The 20,723-nt window shown below is 44.2% G+C and overlaps 1 protein-coding gene across 1 annotated transcript in view; it reads right to left on the minus strand.

Moving 5' to 3' along the window:
• MRAP2 (melanocortin 2 receptor accessory protein 2) overlaps window positions 1–20,723 on the minus strand; it is a 185,802-nt gene that overhangs the window by 160,945 nt on the left and 4,134 nt on the right. Inside the window, exon 2 of the mRNA XM_077289800.1 lies at window positions 8,552–8,685. Within this exon, the coding sequence (XP_077145915.1) occupies window positions 8,552–8,678 (127 nt within the window). The 5' untranslated portion in view covers window positions 8,679–8,685. The remainder of the gene's footprint in view (window positions 1–8,551; window positions 8,686–20,723) is intronic.

Raw genomic sequence — 20,723 nt, forward strand, 5'->3', positions numbered from 1 at the left:
AAAAAAAAAAAAATAAATTCCAAAATAATGAAAAAAAAATAAAAAAAATATTCCCATAAATACATTTCTTTATCTAAATAAATAAAAAAAAACAATAAAAGTACACATATTTAGTATCGCCGCGTCCGTAACGACCCGACCTATAAAACTGGCCCACTAGTTAACCCCTTCAGTAAACACCGTAAGAAAAAAAAAAAAAAAAACGAGGCAAAAAACAACGCTTTATTATCATACCGCCGAACAAAAAGTGGAATAACACACGATCAAAAAGACAGATATAAATAACCATGGTACCGCTGAAAGCGTCATCTTGTCCCGCAAATAACGAGCCGCCATACAGCATGATCAGCAAAAAAATAAAAAAGTTATAGTCCTGAGAATAAAGCGATGCAAAAATAATTATTTTTTCCATAAAATAGTTTTTATCGTATAAAAGCGCCAAAACATAAAAAAATAATATAAATGAGGTATCGCTGTAATCGTACTGACCCGACGAATAAAACTGCTTTATCAATTTTACCAAACGCGGAACAGTATAAACGCCTCTCCCAAAAGAAATTCATGAATAGCTGGTTTTTGGTCATTCTGCCTCACAAAAATCGGAATAAAAAGCGATCAAAAAATGTGACGTGCCCAAAAAGTTACCAATAAAAACGTCAACTCGTCCCACAAAAAACAAGACCTCACATGACTCTGTGGACCAAAATATGGAAAATTTATAGCTCTCAAAATGTGGTAACGCAAAAAATATTTTTTGCAATAAAAAGCGTCTTTCAGTGTGTGACGGCTGCCAATCATAAAAATCAGCTAAAAAACTCGCTATAAAAGTAAATCAAACCCCCCTTCATCACCCCCTTAGTTAGGGAAAAATAAAAAAAATGTATTTATTTCCATTTTCCCATTAGGGTTAGGGTTAGGGCTAGGGTTGGGGCTAGGGTTAAGGCTACAGTTAGGGTTGGGGCTAAAGTTAGGGTTAGGGTTGGGGCTAAAGTTACGGTTAGGGTTTAGATTACATTTACGGTTGGGAATAGGGTTGGGATTAGGGTTAGGGGTGTGTCAGGGTTAGAGGTGTGGTTAGGGTTACTGTTGGGATTAGGGTTAGGGGTGTGCTTGGATTAGGGTTTCAGTTATAATTGGGGGGTTTGCACTGTTTCGGCACATCAGGGGCTCTCCAAACGCGACATGGCGTCCGATCTCAATTCCAGCCAATTCTGCGTTGAAAAAGTAAAACAGTGCTCCTTCCCTTCCGAGCTCTCCCGTGTGCCCAAACAGGGGTTTACCCCAACATATGGGGTATCAGCGTACTCAGGACAAATAGGACAACAACCTTTGGGGTCCAATTTCTCCTGTTACCCCTGGGAAAATACAAAACTGGGGGCTAAAAAATAATTTTTGTGGGAAAAAAAAGGATTTTTTATTTTCACGGCTCTGCGTTATAAACTGTAGTGAAACACTTGGGGGTTCAAAGTTCTTACAACACATCTAGATAAGTTCCTTGGGGGGTCTAGTTTCCAAAATGGGGTCACTTGTGAGGGGCTTCTACTGTTTAGGTACATTAGGGGCTCTGCAAATGCAATGTGACGCCTGCAGACCATTCCATCTAAGTCTGCATTCCAAATGGCGCTCCTTCCCTTCCGAGCCCTCCCATGCATCCAAACGGTGGTTCCCCCCACATATGGGGTATCAGCGCACTCAAGACAAATTGGACAACAACTTTTGGGGTCCAATTTCTCCTGTTACCCTCGGGAAAATACAAAACTGGGGGTTGAAAAATAATTTTTGTGGGAAAAAAGTTTTGTTTTATTTTTACGGCTCTGCATTATAAACTTCTGTGAAGCCCTTGGTGGGTCAAAGCACTCACCACACATCTAGATAAGTTCCTTAGGGGATCTACTTTCCAACATGGTGTCACTTGTGGGGGGTTTCTACTGTTTAGGTACATTAGGGGCTCTGCAAACGCAATGTGACGCCTGCAGACCATTCCATCTAAGTCTGCATTCCAAATGGCGCTCCTTCACTTCCGAGCCCTTCCATGCATCCAAACGGTGGTTCCCCCCCACATATGGGGTATCAGCGCACTCAGGACAAATTGGACAACAAATTTTGTGGTCCAATTTCTCCTGTTACCCTCGGGAAAATACAAAACTGGGGGCTGAAAAATAATTTTTGTGGGAAAAAATGTTTGTTTTATTTTTACGGCTCTGCATTATTAACTTCTGTGAAGCCCTTGGTGGGTCAAAGCGCTCAAAACACATCTAGATAAGTTCCTTAGGGGGTCTACTTTCCAAAATGGTGTCACTTGTGGGGGGTTTCAATGTTTAGGCGCATCAGTGGCTCTCCAAACGCAACATGGCGTCCCATCTCAATTCCTGTCAATTTTGCATTGAAAAGTCAAACGGTGCTACTTCCCTTCCGAGCTCTCCCATGCGCCCAAACAGTGGTTTACCCCCACAGATGGGGTATCAGCGTACTCAGGACAAATTGTACAACAACTTTTGGGGTCCAATTTCTTCTCTTACCCTTGGGAAAATATAAAATTGGGGGTGAAAAGATAATTTTTGTGAAAAAATATGATTTTTTATTTTTACGGTTCTGCATTATAAACTTCTGTGAAGCACTTGGTGGGTCAAAGTGCTCACCACACCTCTAGATAAGTTCCTTAGGGGGTCTACTTTCCAAAATGGTGTCACTTGTGGGGGGTTTCAATGTTTACGCACATCAGGGGCTCTACAAACGCAACATGACGTCCCATCTCAATTCCTGTCAATTTTGCATTGAAAAGTCAAACGGCGCTCCTTCCCTTCCGAGGTCTCCCATGCGCCCAAACAGTGGTTTATCCCCACATATGGGGTATCAGCGTACTCAGGACAAATTGTACAACAACTTTTGGGGTCCAATTTCTTCTCTTACCCTTGGGAAAATAAAACAAATTGGAGCTGAAATAAATTTTTTGTGAAAAAAAGTTAAATGTTCATTTTTATTTAAACATTCCAAAAATTCCTGTGAAGCACCAGAAGGGTTAATAAACTTCTTGAATGTGGTTTTGAGCACCTTGAGGGGTGCAGTTTTTAGAATGGTGTCACACTTGGGTATTTTCTATCATATAGACCCCTCAAAATGACTTCAAATGAGATGTGGTCCCTAAAAAAAAATGGTGTTGTAAAAATGAGAAATTGCTGGTCAACTTTTAACCCTTATAACTCCCTAACAAAAAAAAATTTTGGTTCCAAAATTGTGCTGATGTAAAGTAGACATGTGGGAAATGTTACTTATTAAGTATTTTGTGTGACATATCTCTGTGATTTAAGGGCATAAAAATTCAAAGTTGGAAAATTGCAAAATTTTCAAAATTTTCCATTTTTTTTGCAAATAAACGCAGGTAATATCAAAGAAATTTTACCACTATCATGAAGTACAATATGTCATGAGAAAACAATGTCAGAATCGCCAAGATCCGTTGAAGCGTTCCAGAGTTATAACCTCATAAAGGGACAGTGGTCAGAATTGTAAAAATTGGCCCGGTCATTAACGTGCAAACCACCCTTGGGGGTGAAGGGGTTAAAAACAGACAAAATCTGTTCTTAATTCTAGCTACCAAAAAGCAACATTTGAAAGGCATATACATTTACCCAATCAAAAACAATTGTTAAAATCCCACATGAGTGAATAAGTAAAATCTATGACGATGAACATTTAGTTTCTTTATTTCTTAACCAGAGGACAAATGCACCATATACAATATATTTTTAATTAATCATGCAGGTAAAAAATCTTAGATGCTTACCGGTAATGAGATTTTACAGAGCCCATGACAACACCACCTGAGAGATGGGAATCCACCCATCAAGTACAGGAAACCTACTGAATAAAAAGGGAGTACCGCTCCTCCGCATCAGTTTGGGTTTCAAAGCATGAGATGACCTCCAGACAATAACATAACCATCACCAAATATATTTTTCTTAACGCCCCTAAAAGTGGACACCACTAGTGACAAAGCGGGGGAGGGAATATAAGGGTGCTGTCATGGGCTCTCTAAAATCCTGTTACCAGTAAGTAACTAAGATTTTTTCCCTTCTCCCATGACAGTATCATCTGAGAGATTTATATAGATGAAGCACCCTAGGGAGGGATCACCGATTGTAAAACCTTCTTCCCAAAGGATAGGTCAACAGAGGAAGACAGCTTAAGACGATAGTGTTTATAAAAGGTGGAAGGGGAAGACCATGTAGTCGCCGATAGTGGATCTGGCTTTTCCTCCTCTCTGTGTCCCAATAGGTGTTTTAACGACTCCTGGACATCAGATCTAATAATGGCCTTCAGGTCCATAGCAAACACGGGGGTTTCCTCCAAAACAGTCTGATGTATGCAATCTGGGCAAAGTCTCTTACTATAAGTGCTGGGTAAATCCCCCCTGCATAAAGCATCCTCCTTATTGCTCTGTTTCGAACTACGTTTCAGAGGCTTTCCCTAGTAAAAGAATACACAGAGAAAGGGGGGCCTGTTTTAATATGGTGCACTTTCACGTAGATCACTCACTATTCAGCTGATCAATCTACGGTACCGGAGACGGAGGCTGAGTTGGTCCAGAAGAACGTCTCCCCCTGGAGGTGGGCTCGTGACCTGCCTTGCTTTTCAGGCTGCTGCTGCTGCTGCGGTGGATGCTGCTGTCCATCCATGATCAGAAGGATGCAAGAAATGCCACCATATTCCTGGGCATATCCCCTTTAATACCGCATGGCCCAGGTCACCTCCACCTGGCTCCGTACTTCTGGTATTCGAATCCGGCGTGCTGTGGGCAGGGATCCTCAGTAGCACTGTGCATGTGCAGTCCTGGATGGCCGCTGAAGTCCCCGGCGCGCTATGTCATTGGGATGTCCTGTGTCCCACACGTGCGCAGTCCCGGGCGGCCTCGCTTTCCGCTGCACTCGTCACCAGGGCATGCTGGCTCAATCCAGTGTACCTGGCACGTGCGCAAAGCCGGAAGCGAGTCCCTCGTGTCAGCCAGAGACATTGATCTAAGCGGTCTCTGCCTGCACAGCATTGCACCAACCTCCTGGCCGGTGTTACCTCACCCGCGGAAGGCATCCCTCGTCCTGGTCACCCTCCTGGGTAAGTGAAGTACCGTTTTTCTCTGCAGGTTCCCACAACGACAGGAAACCAAACTGATGGCGCTGAGAGGTATTGCCTTCTTATTCAGTAGGTTTCCAGTCCTTGACTGGGAGGATACCCTCACTCAGGTGGTGCTGTCATGGGAGAAGGAAAAAAAAGTTTTTAACATGTAGTAATTTTAATTTAGCAGATAGTCATTTAATAATCTACCGTAACATGACATCTTGTTCTTGGAAATACCAGTAGGCCTCCCTACTAAATAACATACATTGGTGGTCTCCACCTCTCATAGGATGACTCACCCTTTCAATACCAATCATGGAAAAACCTGGTTTTCCCTTTATGAACCTCTGTAAAATGGTGCGATACTGCAGAGACATTGCAACATTTGCTACTGATGTCAAAAGGATGTCTCCTAAGCCTAATTTTTAGTGGGCCAGTTGTACAATGCACATATTAATAATAATTTTTATTTCTATAGCGCCAACATATTCCGCAGCACTTTACATTTTATAAGGCACTTATACAGACAATAAGGACATTACAGAATAACACATAACTCAGATATCAAAAGGATTGAGGGCCCTGCACGCAAGCTTACAATCTAAGAGGAAATAGGGGAAACACGAAAGGTGGATGGTAAAAAGTGCTTGTGTTTGAATGATCCTGCCATAATATACTAAATTGAGTATTCACATAACGCTGCTTGAACCAGTCACCAGCCTGTGTATGTACAAGTACAGACACAGAGGGCTAGTAAGTGCATGGAAGGTGTGTGAAAAGATGCTATGAGGGTCCTTTTTTGAAGAAAATGTTGTCTGGGCAAAACAGGGATAGTTAGATAAGTTAGGTGATTGGATACGCCAGTCTAAAGAAATGTGATTTTAGGCCATGCTTCAAACTGTGGATACTGGGAATTAATTGAATTGTCCTAGGTTGTGCATCTCAAATAATTGGGGCAGGACATGAGAAGTCTTGGAGACGGGAATTGGAGGTTCAGCTTATTGAGGATGTTAGTCTTAGGTCTTTAGCACAATAGCGTATAGGGTGGTAGACTTGGATGAGGGGTAGTTGTAGGGTGGTGCTGAACCGTGGAGCGATTGTGGCTGAGAGTGATAAGTTTATACTGGACTCTGTAGCAGATCGACAACCAGGAGACTAGTTGGTGACTTCTCCCGACCACTGCCCTGGATTGATGGTCTCTGCCTACGTGTGTATAGCCCAAGACTTATCAATTCACGGAAGAGAGCAGGGAGACGCCCTCAAGGACCCTCCTGGCCAACTAGTCTACAGCGCAAAAAAATATAACAAGATAAGGTCCTCCAGACAGCGCACATAATATAAATAACCAATTTTATTCACATGTTTGCCCAGTGTTAGTGTTTTTTTGTTTCTTGAATGGTCTGTCAACATCTCCGCAATTTTAATGTTTTTTGTGCCAATAAAATTGGTTATTTACACTCACCGGCCACTTTATTAGGTACACCATGCTAGTAACGGGTTGGACCCCCTTTTGCCTTCAGAACTGCCTCAATTCTTCGTGGCATAGATTCAACAAGGTGCTGGAAGCATTCCTCAGAGATTTTGGTCCATATTGACATGATGGCATCACACAGTTGCCGCAGATTTGTCGGCTGCACATCCCAAAGATGCTCCATACAAGGCAGGATGGATCCATGCTTTCATGTTGTTTACGCCAAATTCTGACCCTACCATCCGAATGTCGCAGCAGAAATCGAGACTCATCAGACCAAGCAACGTTTTTCCAATCTTCTACTGTCCAATTTCGATGAGCTTGTACAAATTGTAGCCTCAGTTTCCTGTTCTTAGCTGAAAGGAGTGGTACCCGGTGTGGTCTTCTGCTGCTGTAGCCCATCTGCCTCAAAGTTTGACGCACTGTGCGTTCAGAGATGCTCTTAGGCCTACCTTGGTTGTAACGGGTGGCGATTTGAGTCATTGTTGCCTTTCTATCAGCTCGAACCAGTCTGCCCATTCTCCTCTGACCTCTGGCATCAACAAGGCATTTCCGCCCACAGAACTGCCGCTCACTGGATTTTTTTTCTTTTTCGGACCATTCTCTGTAAACCCTAGAGATGGTTGTGCATGAAAATCCCAGTAGATCAGCAGTTTCTGAAATACTCAGACCAGCCCTTCTGGCACCAACAACCATGCCACGTTCAAAGGCACTCAAATCACCTTTCTTCCCCATACTGATGCTCGGTTTGAACTGCAGGAGATTGTCTTGACCATGTCTACATGCCTAAATGCACTGAGTTGCCGCCATGTGATTGGCTGATTAGAAATTAAGTGTTAACAAGAAGTTGGACAGGTGTACCTAATAAAGTGGCCGGTGAGTGTATATTATGTGCTGCTGTCTGGGGGACATTTTTCATTATAGGTTTTAACTTCAACCTTGGTCCTCCGTGTTATTTTGTAGGGCATCTTTAGGCTCTTTAGTCTACAGAGCAGCTCGGTCCTCAGCGGCTTTTTAAATATATTTTTCTCTGAAATTTTGAAACATTTCATAGTTGAACATTCGTGATTGAAATGCTGCAGCCAGTTCCTGATACAAGCTTCTGGTGGATAGGGCAGCATGTTTCAACCATCAGGTTCACTTTAAAATCCCTCTGTTCCTGAGAACAGAGAGGAGCTTCAATAACAGCAAATTGCATAGCCACTTCTTTTTACAAGATCTCTGCACTTTACACATTAAAGGGAACCTGTCACCCCCCCCCCCCCCCAGGCGTTTGTAACTAAATTAGCCACCTTGTGCAGCACTAATGCTGCATTCTGACAAGGTGGCTCTTTTAGTTCTTGTTCCAGGCAGTGCTGAAATAATCATTTTTGAAATTTGTCCCTCATACCTTGAAATCGTCCCGGGGGCAGGTCTTTCCCCCCTAACACAGATGCCTCACAGCTGTAACTCATGGCCTCTGCGAGCCAGGCGCTGCCTCTTCTTCCTTCATTAGCGTTCCCGGCCCCTGCGCTGTTATTTTTTTTCGGGCTTGCGCAGTTGCGCTGCCTTTCGAACTTACAGCGCAGGTGCCGGGAACGCTAAGGCAGAGAAGGTGGCGCCTGGCGTGCAGAGGCCATGAGTGATGGCTGGGGGGCGTCTGTGTTAGGGGGGAAAGACCTGCCCCCGGGACGATTTCAAGGTATGAGGGACAAATTTCAAAAACTATTCTTTCAGCAGTGCCTGGAACAAGAACTAAAAGAGCCTGGGGGTGACAGGTTCCCTTTAAAGAAAAAGTTAATAACTCATTACTTGTGCTCTCGGATTCACTTTAAACTGACCAAAGACTTAAAACAGCTGTCTTCTTCAGATCTCCAGAAACATGTTGTTTAGCTGAGGACAACCTCTTAGTGCAATGTAGAAATGGAAATTTGCTTAGTTACTTTTGTATAATGTAAAAATTCAAAAAGCTAAAAATCAATACTTACACTTGTGTGCTTTTAGTCCTTCAAATGAAACTGGTGCATAATCATAATATTCATATTCCCACCTGTAGTTGGGGTTAGATGGTTCTTTATTAGCTGTCCTGCTAGTATTTACACTTTGTCCAGACATATCTTATCTGTGAAGACAAGAAAAATCAAATGTTCATTCTTGATTACTTGAATTTGAAGAATTATTAGCAAAATCATCCATATTCAGATTCCACCATCCATAGGTTCTACCATCTTCTAAGGTTGTCTAATAATTATCTTGCTGATGGATCATGGTTGTTGCAAATAAATGCAAGTCAGTTAACTTACTTACTGCATGCCACGTTTAGGACAATTAGTCCCACTATTTTTACAGTACTGGGTCTGATGTTTATTACACTAGGTTGAGGTAAAGCAGTGTCAGGACTGGAACCCGGTAACTCCTGTGCACCAGGCCACAGCTCTTCTCTGTGACCTATTCAGCTTCCTGAACAGCTTGTTGCTAAATCAGCTAACTGTACTTGTCCTTTCTGTTCAGCTCCATCCTGTGTTTTCCTGATTGGCTCATTTTGTGCTTCCTGTTTGGTCACACTATTTAAACCCGGCCTGGTACTTTCTGCATTATGAGATCATTTATGTAGCAGCCTTTAGTCAAACGCGCTCACCTGCTGCTGCTCCATACCTTACTGCTGTTTCCCCATATACCGACCTCTTGCTATCGACTGATTACACTCACCTGCTGCTGCTCCATACCTTGCTGCTGTTTCCCCATATATCGACCTCTGGCTATCCTCTATGTTACCCACTGGCCACTGCTGTTTCATACCATACTGCTGTTTCTCGTGTAACAGCCTTTGTCTTCCCTACTGACTATGTGACCTGCCAGTCCTCCAATACCATACTGCTGTTTCCCGTACTGACTTGCTTCCTTCCTTTAACAAAACTACCTGTCTCTGCTCCCCCTAGTGGTTGCAATAGTAAAAACTTCAATCCAGTGTAGTAGCCTCACTATTATACATAGTGCTTAAAGATAATCTATAAGCATGATTTTGTAAGGTAAAGTAAATAAATGGCTGTAATGGCACTGTAATACTAAATTGATACTTTAGGTGAGTTCTTTTTTAATCAGCATTTGAAGTTTTTTGCTAATTAGATTTTAGTACACAGGAGCAGGAATGTACAATGGTTCTTTTCCCTCATCTGTTATTCCCTGCCACTCAGCCTTTCTCCAGTCTGTGATTGACCTGCTTCCTCTGTTTGAAATCTCAGCAGTGACCTGTCATTCAAAGACCGGAGGCAGACAGAAGGGCAAGGAATCACAGACAGGGTGGAAAAGACCCAGTGCATAGTTCAGGCCCTGTCCACCAAAATCTAATTTGCAGAAAGCTTCAAGTGTTGATTAATCCCTTCACGATCTTCGACGTTTCTATACTTCATGGTCGGGAACTGGTCCAGGACCAATAATCTACAGTTACATCATGGCGATCATGCAGGCACCGTGTCTTTGGTGACCAAATGAAGGTGCCTGCTGTATATAAGGCTGTACCCCCATAAATGGAGTAGAAATGATGAAACATTGGGGCTTTTCCCCCATGGCTATGGCATGCAAACACATTGAGGCCATTCACAAATTTTTGCATTTCCACGATAATGCAGTGTCCATCCTGAGATGACCCCATTTTTGACTGACTTTTCAAAATTCAGCTGGTCATTGATCACTTCAGCAACAAATTTGCTATGGTGTACATTCCCCAAAGGGATATCTTCGCAGACATGTGCCTAATGCACATCAATGTGAGGCTTAAATTCCGTCAATAAGTACCGGTAAGGTACGAAATAAAACTGTACAAAAGGACCTTTTACATTCAAAGATGAGAGTCAACTGATTAGATTGGGTGTTTTTTTTCCCCAGAGATTGTTATCTTGTTAATTAATAAGGCTGTTTAAGTCTCCAGTACACATACCTTGGGATATCAAAGCCTTTAGAGAAGTTTCAATGTACAGTTTAACATATAAAAAAAGGACTGAACTCTCGGGGAGGAGGACAGATACAGGAGTGATTGGAGAAGTGACATACAGAGACAGCCTGATGATTTCTACCTTGAGAATGTAATGTATGAAATATGTGATACACATGTATTTATTTTACTTTATTGCTCATGTGTTATTTGAGTGACTGTTGAGTGCCAATGTGATGAAGGGCCACAAAATTTCCCATCCATGTACAGGAGCTGATATTCCCATACAAGGTTTTCATACATGTGATTCAAAGTAAGTAGTCTATGCCATTAAATACCCTTGTGGCAAAATTTACATTGGAGAGACGACACAAGCTGTGAAGGATCGTATATCACAACATAAGTTGGATATACGTTGTGGATGGGATATTCTACCCATTCCACATCATTTTCATATCGCAGGTCACACAATTGCCCAGCTCAGATTTCTAGTATTAGAGCAGGTTTATCCAAACAGGAGAGGGGGTAACCAGATTAGATGAATCAAGTTGAGAGAAGCATTTTGGATTCATTATTTTCAGAGTATGGAACCAAAGGGATTTAACAGGGAATATGATATTATGAATTTGTAAACTTTTTTTCCTTAAATGTGTTTCTCCCCTCTCTTCTAGTTCTCAAAATTTCACACATGATTCACACACCAGAGGGGTATGGAGATCTTTTACATACCGTATTTTTCGGACTATAAGATGCACCGGACCATAAGACGCACACCAAATTTTCATAAGGAAAATAGGGGGAAAAAAATGTGTCAAATGGGGTCCGTCTTAGAGTCTGAATTCAGCTTACCAGGGAAGGGATAGGCACAGGTGGAGGAGTGGTCACAGGGGTCGTTCGGTGGGCCAGGCTGGTGCAGTGCCCTCCAGGAAATCCAATTCCAAGCTGGTGCGGTGGTGGCGACTCTGTGCTGGGGCAGGGGCTCTGTGCTGGGGCAGGGGGACTGTGCTCTGGTGCAGGGGCTGTGCTTCAGAGCAGTGGCAGTGGCTCTCTGTGCTCCATGGGTGGCTCCACCGCATTTCGTCAAAGCCCGAATGCCTCTGCCCATCCGTTGCTGCCATGTTGTGGTGGCCTCCAGGAACATTGCCTCCGGGAACATGGCCACTGGGCCAGGCTCTGTGGAGTGGTGGTGGCGGGCTGTGCTTCAGGGCAGTGGCAACAGCTCTCTGTGCTCCATGGGGGGCTCTGCCATCATTTTGTCAAAGCCTGGAGGCCCCCGCACATCCGTTGCTGCCATGTTGCGGTGGGCCTCCGGGCTTTGACGACATTTTTAAATTGCTCAGATGTAGATGTACTTCGTTTTGTGTTAAACTAGTTATATCAGGTTATGAATTTAGATTTTTTTTTCCTTATTGAATGATCCCTGTAGCAGACAATTCATTGGTGAAAACTGATGAAAAGTGCATGTTTAATATTTCAGCCTTTTCTTTGTTCTCTGCAATTATCTTGTTACTAGATGGTGGCCCGATTCTAACGCATCGGGTATTCTAGAATATGCATGTCCACGTAGTATATTGCCCAGCCACGTAGTATATTGCCCAGCCACGGAGTATATTGCACAGCCCACGTAGTATATTGCCCAGTGACGTAGTATACTGCCCAGTGACGTAGTATACAGCACAGAGCCACGTAGTATATTGCACAGCGATGTAGTATACAGCACAGAGCCACGTAGTATATTGCCCAGCCACGTAGTATATTGGCCAGTCACGTAGTATATAGCCCAGCCACGTAGTATAATGCCCAGCCACGTAGTATATTGCCCAGCCACGTAGTATATTGCCCAGCAACGTAGTATATTGCCCAGCCACGTAGTATATTGCCCAGCCACGTATGTCACAGGTTTAAAAATAAAAAATAAACATATACTCACCTTCCGAGGGCCCCTTGTAGTCCAGCTTCCGGTCCCAGGGTTGGTATGAGCGCAGGACCTGTGATGACATCGCGGTTCTGTCACGTGACCGTGACGTCATGGCAGGTCCTTCTTGCGCAGGTGCACAGGACCTGTGATGACGTTGCGGTCACATGACCGTGACGTCATGGCAGGTCCTTGTCGCATACCATCCTTGCCACCGAATCCTGCCGCTTGCATGGATCGGTCACCGGGGCATCGCGAGGAGCGGGAAAGGTGGCGGAAGGTGAGTATATAATGATTTTTTATTTTTTTTATTATTTTTAACATTAGATGTTTTTACTATTGACGCTGCATAGGCGGCATCAATAGTAAAAACTTGGTCACACAGGGTTAATAGCAGCGGTAACGGAGTGAGTTACCCGCGCATAACGCAGTCCATTACCGCTGGCATTAACCTTGTGTGAGCGGTGACTGCGGGGAGTATGGAGCGGGCGCCGGGCACTGACTGCAGGGGAGTAGGGAGGAACTAATCGGACTGTAGCCGTTGCTGATTGGTCGCGGCAGCCATGACAGGCAGCTGGCGAGACCAATCAGCGAATTAATTTCCGTGACAGACAGAAGGACAGACAGAAAGACGGAAGTACCCCTTAGACAATTATATAGTAGATTGCATCTTTTAAGGAGCCAATACCATCTGTTTACTTTTCTGGCATTGATGTATTTATAAATATTTTGGGGATTTATTTCAATGTCATTGGTGATTTGTTTCTCTGTAGATACCTTTGCTAGCTTGATTTCTTTTTTACATTTTTTATTTAGATCTTTATACTCCTGAAATGCTATTTCGGTATTCTCGGCTTTCAAGATTTTGAATGACCTTTGTTTTTTGTCTTATTAAACTGTGTACTGTCTTATTTATCCATAATGGTTTCTTTTCATTCCTCAACATTTCATTACCAGCAGTTTTCTGCAGTATTTCCTAAAAAGATTTTTGCAGTAGTATTTCCTAAAAAATGTCCCAGTTACGTTCGGTATGCCCAGTTACCCTGATGTGGTCCCAGTCTACACGATTAAGCTCTTCCCTTAATGTGTTGAAATCAGCTTTCCTAAAGTTCCAGGTTTTGGCATTTTCCCTTTTGAATGTTTGATTGAAAATTAAATCTGTCTATCCAACCAGGGCCGGTTTTAGGCAAAGTGGGGCCCTAGGCAAAAGATTAAAATGGGGGAGGGCGCATGCGCGGACCTTGGTAGCGGCGGATATGTCGCACTGAGCTCCGCTTCCCGACCGATCCCACACAGCCCTAATTAGCCACCAGAGAGCAACAAACTCACCGCCACCGGACCACTCATATACCCGGGAACGGCGCGGCTGGTAATGCCGAAGAAGGGGAACGCATCCCAGCCTGCAGGCCGCTCCATCACAGACCTCCTTCTGAGCGGTAACGTACCTAAGATGGCCGCCGCGACTGCACCGCTCCCAGCTACGACACTGCAGTCAGGGGAGACGGCAGACCAGGGGGAACCTACCCCAAATATGGAGGCTATGATCTCCACAGCAGCACTCACAAAATCCCTGCAGGAGCCTTTCAAGGCTGAGTTATCCTCAGCTATGCAGGGTATCGCCTCACAGCTCCAAGACATCATGCAACGCACAAATAATTTAGAAGAAAAAATGGAGACTATGACAGATGCCATAGAGGAGGACCACGAGACACTTAAGCACCATACAGACCGCATCAACGACCTGGAACTTCGCTGTGAAGACTACGAAAACAGGTCCCGCAGGAGTAACCTAAGACTGAGAGGCCTCCCTGAACATATTGTTGCCCTCAAAGAAACAGTGACCGCTCTCTTTACAGCTCTCCTGCCTGATACAGACCCTTCCCTCCTCCATATCACCAGAATCCACAGGGCCCTGGGTAAACCTCGCTCCACTGACATGCCCAGAGATGTGATTTTGAAACTGCATTATGAGGAAACAAGGGACCTGATCCTGTTGGCAGCCAGAGACCACCCTAACCTGCCTAACCTACCAAACTCTGTACATATATACGCAGATATTGCCACGGCCACACTGGCCAGAAGGAGATCCCTCAGACCCATCACGGCTTCTCTCCAGAAGGCTCAAATTAAGTACCGTTGGGGTTTCCCCTTTGCCTTGATCTTTACTGCAAATTCTCAATCATTTATCTGCCGATCCCTAGAAGAGGGAAAACAAGCGCTGACTAAAGCAGGAATACCAATCAGTGCAGACATCACCTCCCTTCCCCAGAGAAAACCTAGACCAATAAGGGAATGGAAGGACTCACCCAGAACAAGGAGTCAAAATGCAAGAATCACCTGACGTGGCCCTCCGATAGCGAAGCCGAGAAAAAAAAAACAAAAAAACCACACCTGCTGAGACCACCTCCATTGCAAAAGAAGACCTTCCCCTTGACCGAACTTGTGTTGCGTACTGCTCCCTGAATCCGGATGAGTATTTTATCATTATGTGCCTGGCTTTCTTCTCATAGGGTTACCAAACCCATCTGAATCCTTCTTATATCCTTTCTCCCACCTCTCCCAGCCTATCCCATCATTTGCTCCCTACCCCCTGTTCCTTATACTCCCCCCAACCTCCTTACTTATCTCCCCCCCCTTTCCCCCCCCCCTTTTTTTTTTTTCTCTTTCTTTTCCTCTACTATACCAAGGGTTGGGACTTTTGGGATTTCGACATGCTGCCCAAAACTGGCGACTCCTGGTTTGCTACCTAATATGGGAACCCAGATCGCCATACTTGTTGGACTTAGAGTCCTTCTGAAAATTTTGTTTATTCTATTTGTTGTTGTCTTCCCCCCGTCTGTCTCTCACCCATTGTTCCCTTACATTTATAGATGCTCTATCTGCAGTTTGACTGGATGCTGCGACGAAGTGAACCTAGAATTGATTGTAGCCTATAACCTCATATCCATTAGCAATATCCACATACTTCAATATGTGTAGGGTCCTCTCCCACAATGTCCGGGGATTTAATTCGCCACTAAAGCGCAAAAAGGCTTTTGTTGATTACAAGAAACACAAGCCTGATATAATTTGCTTGCAGGAGACCCACTTCACCACCTCTTCATACCCTAAATACTTTGACTCTCAATATTCACAACATTATTTGTCGTCGTGGGACCGTAAGAGAAGAGGCGTGGCCATTTTTATTAAAAATAGCTTCCCATTTTGTCACTCTAGCACATATCAAGACCCTGAGGGTAGATTCATCATCTTACTTGGCTCATCCCAGGGCCTTAACATTTGTATCGTTAATAGTTACTCCCCCGCAACTGCCCAGACTCAAACCTTCCAACTTATCTTGTCTAAACTCGCCTCACTCACATACCACCACCTTGTTTGGTGTGGAGACTTTAACCTCACTATAAACCCGTCACTAGATAGCAATTTTCTGAAACGATCTGACATAACAAAAACGGATAGGAGAAAAATACTTCAGCTGATGGAGAGCCATGTCGCGGACGTATGGAGAGAGGTGAATGGCCCCATAAGAGGATACACTTACTACTCCCCAGCACAAAAAACCTACTCGAGAATTGACCTCCACCTAGCCTCTGCCACAACACTCCCCTCAGTCCTTTTTTCCCGACATATTCCATCAGCATGGTCGGATCATGATGTCGTCCTATCAATGTTTATGTTTGACACTATCTCCTCTAAACTATTCAAATGGAGGCTAAATGAATCCCTCCTTACTGACCCCTCCACCCTAACTGACATAAAAAAAGATTTGAATATTTACTTTGAAACCAATTCCACTGGTGACGTCTCACCCGGCATAGTGTGGATGGCACACAAAAAATTCATAACAGGATCATTGATCAAAATTGCCTCTACTAAAAAGAAGCAAAGATCAGAGCAACAGTTACAACTAGAAAACAAGCTGTCTAGATTAGAACAAGCAAACCAATCCGCCTCGTCACCATATTTAGTCAAACAGATCCACGACACTAAATTGAAATTAAATACACTTCTAACACATAAAACGGAAAAAGCATTGACGTGGACCAGGTCGTCCTTCTACAAACACGCTAACAAACCTAGCAATATGCTAGCCCGTAAACTCAGAAGTAAACAGCTTATGAATAATATTCCCTTTATCAAAGACTTGACAGGTCAAACCACAGCCAACCCGGAGTCTATTTACAGCACGTTTCATAAATATTACCAATCCCTTTACACTTCCCCCCAACTTCCCTCACCACAGCGTCTACAGTCCTTTTTGGAAACTTTGAAATTGCCTAAGATATCTGCTTCCGCTATTGATCGTCTCCAAACACACATCACCACAGAGGAAATATCATCTACAATTAAGAATCTCAAAAAAAACAAAACTCCTGGCCCTGATGGCCTTACAGCTTTATATTACAAAAAATTCGGTGACATACTTACACCCTACATTCAACATTTCTGCAATGCTCTTTTAAACGGGAACCAGATGCCGCCTGAATTCTACACCGCGTACGTAACAATAATCCCAAAACCAAAGAGAGACCATCTCTATCCCAAGAATTATAGGCCCATTTCTCTATTGAATATTGACCTAAAAATTTTTACGTCTATTATGACTGCCAGACTCAATACAACCCTACCATCATTGATTCACCGTGACCAAGTGGGATTTATACCTAAAAGGCAGGGCCCGGATAACATCAGAAGGAACCTGAATCTCATACACTCAGCAAATCATTACAAACGGCCCCTTTTGATGCTGGCTCTCGACATTGAAAAAGCTTTCGATTCAATCTCTTGGACATTTATTTGAAGTTCTGGCAAAATTTGGTATCCCAGCAGGTATTATATCTAGCCTTAGATTACTATATGATAGCCCCATGGCCTATCTAAAACTACCCTCTAACCAACCTGCGCCTATCAAAATTCAGCGGGGTACAAGACAGGGCTGCCCGCTGTCACCAGCCTTGTTTGCCCTGGCTATGGAACCCTTGGCCGAAGCCATTCGAATTAACCCCAATATTCAGGGCCCTCAGGATCTGGGTGATCATTATAAAACAAGTCTTTTCGCAGATGACCTACTTCTGACCCTTACCAACCCAATTGTTTCACTCCCAAATTTTTTTACTGTTCTCCACGAATTTGAACTCATATCAGGCCTTAAGATCAACGTCGACAAATCTGAGGCTCTATTTATTAATACCCCAAAAGACACCCAAACTAACATAGTTTCCCAATTTAAATTCACTAGAAAAGAACATTACCTGACCTACTTAGGAATTAACCTGACCTCCCACAGGTCGGCTCTATTTAAATGGAACTACCTCCCACTAATAAAAAACCTCCAATCAGACTTCGCTAGATGGTCCTCGATGACATTATCTTGGCTGGGCAGATTACACGCCATTAAAATGGTTACCCTCCCAAAATTTCTATACCTTTTTCGATCTCTACCTATTCCGCTACCACCCAAGACATTACATGAAATCCATACCATAGTTTCGAGATTTCTGTGGCAGGGCAAGAGACCTCGGATTCGACAGAAAACCTTATTTATACACAGAAGATTGGGGGGTTTATCCTTACCCAATTTTTTATTATACTATAAGTCGGCCCAGCTGGCCCAACTAATTAATGTCTGTACCAATAGAGATAACCGGCCTAGATGGATCGACTTGGAAACCTCTTTCATGGCCCCTCTCTCGCTATCAGGCCTACTCTGGTCCTTGCAAAAACTCCCAAAGAGTCTTCATGTAACGGCGCCGTTCTCATTTCACTCCCTGATCATCTGGCGGAAAGAGAGGTTCAAACATGATCTGCAATCTAAAGCATCCATATTGACCAACCTCTTCCACAACCCTGATTTTATACCGGGACTAGATCCCCGCCCCTTCTCCTGGTGGACCTCTAACGGCATGACCACCCTGAAACATTTTTGCACGCCCTTCCACACCCTACTTACCCAACAAGAGTTTATCCAAAAACTTACACCCCCACCTGAGGAGACATTGCGCACATGTCAAATCTTCCACTTTGCTAGACAGATCTTACAATCTAGGGTGCCCCTGTGCCCTACAAATTTCGAACAAAAATGTTTGAATGACCCACTAGGCAGGGGATCCATCTCCCTTATCTATGCCTCCCTAAATAACACTCAAGGTGACAGAAAGCTCCCCTTTATGGAACGTTGGGAGACAGATTTGGATATATCAATGTCCCTTGAGGAATGGAGGAAAAATTGCATTACACTTTCCAAAGGAAGCTGCCAGTCTTCGTTAGTTGAGACATCCATTAAACTCCTGCATAGGACATATCAAGTCCCGAGCAAATTACATGCAATCTACCCGAATGTTTCAGACCGTTGCTTCAGGGGATGTGGGGCTCAGGGAAACCTTAAACACATTTGGTGGGAATGCCCGGTGGTCTCGGCATTGTGGCGAAAAGTTCAGTCAGTTGTGACAAAAATGTATGGTGGGATGGTACCCCTGGACCCGGCTGTTTTCCTCCTGGGAGCTAGGGTACCTGGTTTTTCTGCTAAACTCCACAACCTAGTCTCCCAACTTTCTATGGCTGCGAAACTTCACATCGCATCGAGATGGAGGACTGTTTCTTTATCAATGTCACTGGTCGTCGACAGAATGAACACCATTCTACTCTACGAAAGAATCCAAGCCACGAGAGAAGACACTTGGGACATCTTCTATCAGACTTGGCGACCCTGGATAGAACTGGACACTAATGTAAATCTGGGGCAGACTTTAATACTATCCTTGTGATGGCTACCCAAATTGTTTGCACTCGCTCATGACATTCAGTATAAAATACCTAATTGACCCTCCTTCATGTCCTCTCCTCCCCTGTCCTTGTCTTGTTGTCTATGAATGTTTATCTCTGTACTTTCCAGTCGTTGATCGACTATTGTTTACCTCCCGAATTTTAAATTGCATTTTATTCCCTTGCACGGGAAAAAGTTGTAGTTACTCTTTTGTTCAGAAAAATAAAAATTTATTGAAACTAAAAGATTAAAATGGGGCCCCTAACATATTGCACATCACACAGGAGCATTTCTGTAGTATTTACCGTATATACTCGAGTATAATCCGAGATTTTCAGCCCAAATTTTTGGGCTGAAAGTGCCCCTCTCGGCTTATACTCGAGTCACGGTCTGTGGCAGGGTCGGCGGGTGAGTGGGAGAGAGCGCTGAGGCATACTTACCTAGTCCCGGCGATCCTGACGCTCCCCCTGCCCGTCACACTGTCTTCGGGTGCCGCAGCTCTTCCCCTGTACAGCGGTCACGTGGGACCGCTCAGAGAAATGAATATTCATTTCTCTAATCAGCGGTGCCGGTGACCGCTGATAGAGGAAGAGGCTGCGGCACCTGGAGACCAGCTGTCCGGGGGAAGGAGCGGGACGCCGGGAGCAGGTAAGTATCGCATATTTACCTGTCCACGATCCACACGCCGGGCGCCGCTCCGTCTTCCCGGCGTCTCTCCGCTCTGACTGTTCAGGTCAGAGGGCGCGATGACGCATATAGTGTGCGTGCCGCCCTCTGCCTGATCAGTCAGTGCGGAGAGACACCGGGACCGGACGCTGGGGAGCTGCAAGCAAGAGAGGTGAGTATGTGTTTTGTTTTTTTTATTGCAGCAGCAGCGTTATATATGGCACAGATTTATGTGGAGCATCTATGGGGCCAAACTGAACGGTGCAGAGCATTGTATATGGGGCAGCTTTATATGGAGCATCTATGGGGCCATACTGAACGGTGCAGAGCATTATATATGGCACAGCTTTATATGGAGCATCTATGGGGCCATAATGAACGGTGCAGAGCATATAGGGCACAGCTTTATAAGGAGCATCTATGGGGGCAAACTGAACAGTGCAGAGCATACAGGGAACAGATTTATAATGAGCATCTATGGGGCCAAACTGAACGGTGCAGAGCATATAGGGCACAGCTTTATAAGGAGCATCTATGGGGCCAAACTGAACGGTGCAGAGCATATAGGGAACAGATTTATAATGAGCATCTATGGGGCCAAACTGAACAGTGCAGAGCATACAGGGAACAGATTTATAATGAGCATCTATGGGGCCAAACTGAACGGTGCAGAGCATATAGGGAACAGCTATATAAGGAGCATCTATGGGGCCAAACTGAACGGTGCAGAGCATATATGGCACAGCTTTATAATGAGCATCTATGGGGCCAAACTGAACGGTGCAGAGCATTATATATGGCACAGCTTTATATGGAGCATCTATGGGGCCATACTGAATGGTGCAGAGCATTATATATGGCACAGCTTTATATGGAGCATCTATG

The sequence above is a fragment of the Ranitomeya variabilis genome, chromosome 2 (assembly GCF_051348905.1).
Source record: "Ranitomeya variabilis isolate aRanVar5 chromosome 2, aRanVar5.hap1, whole genome shotgun sequence".
Taxonomy (NCBI): domain Eukaryota; kingdom Metazoa; phylum Chordata; class Amphibia; order Anura; family Dendrobatidae; genus Ranitomeya; species Ranitomeya variabilis.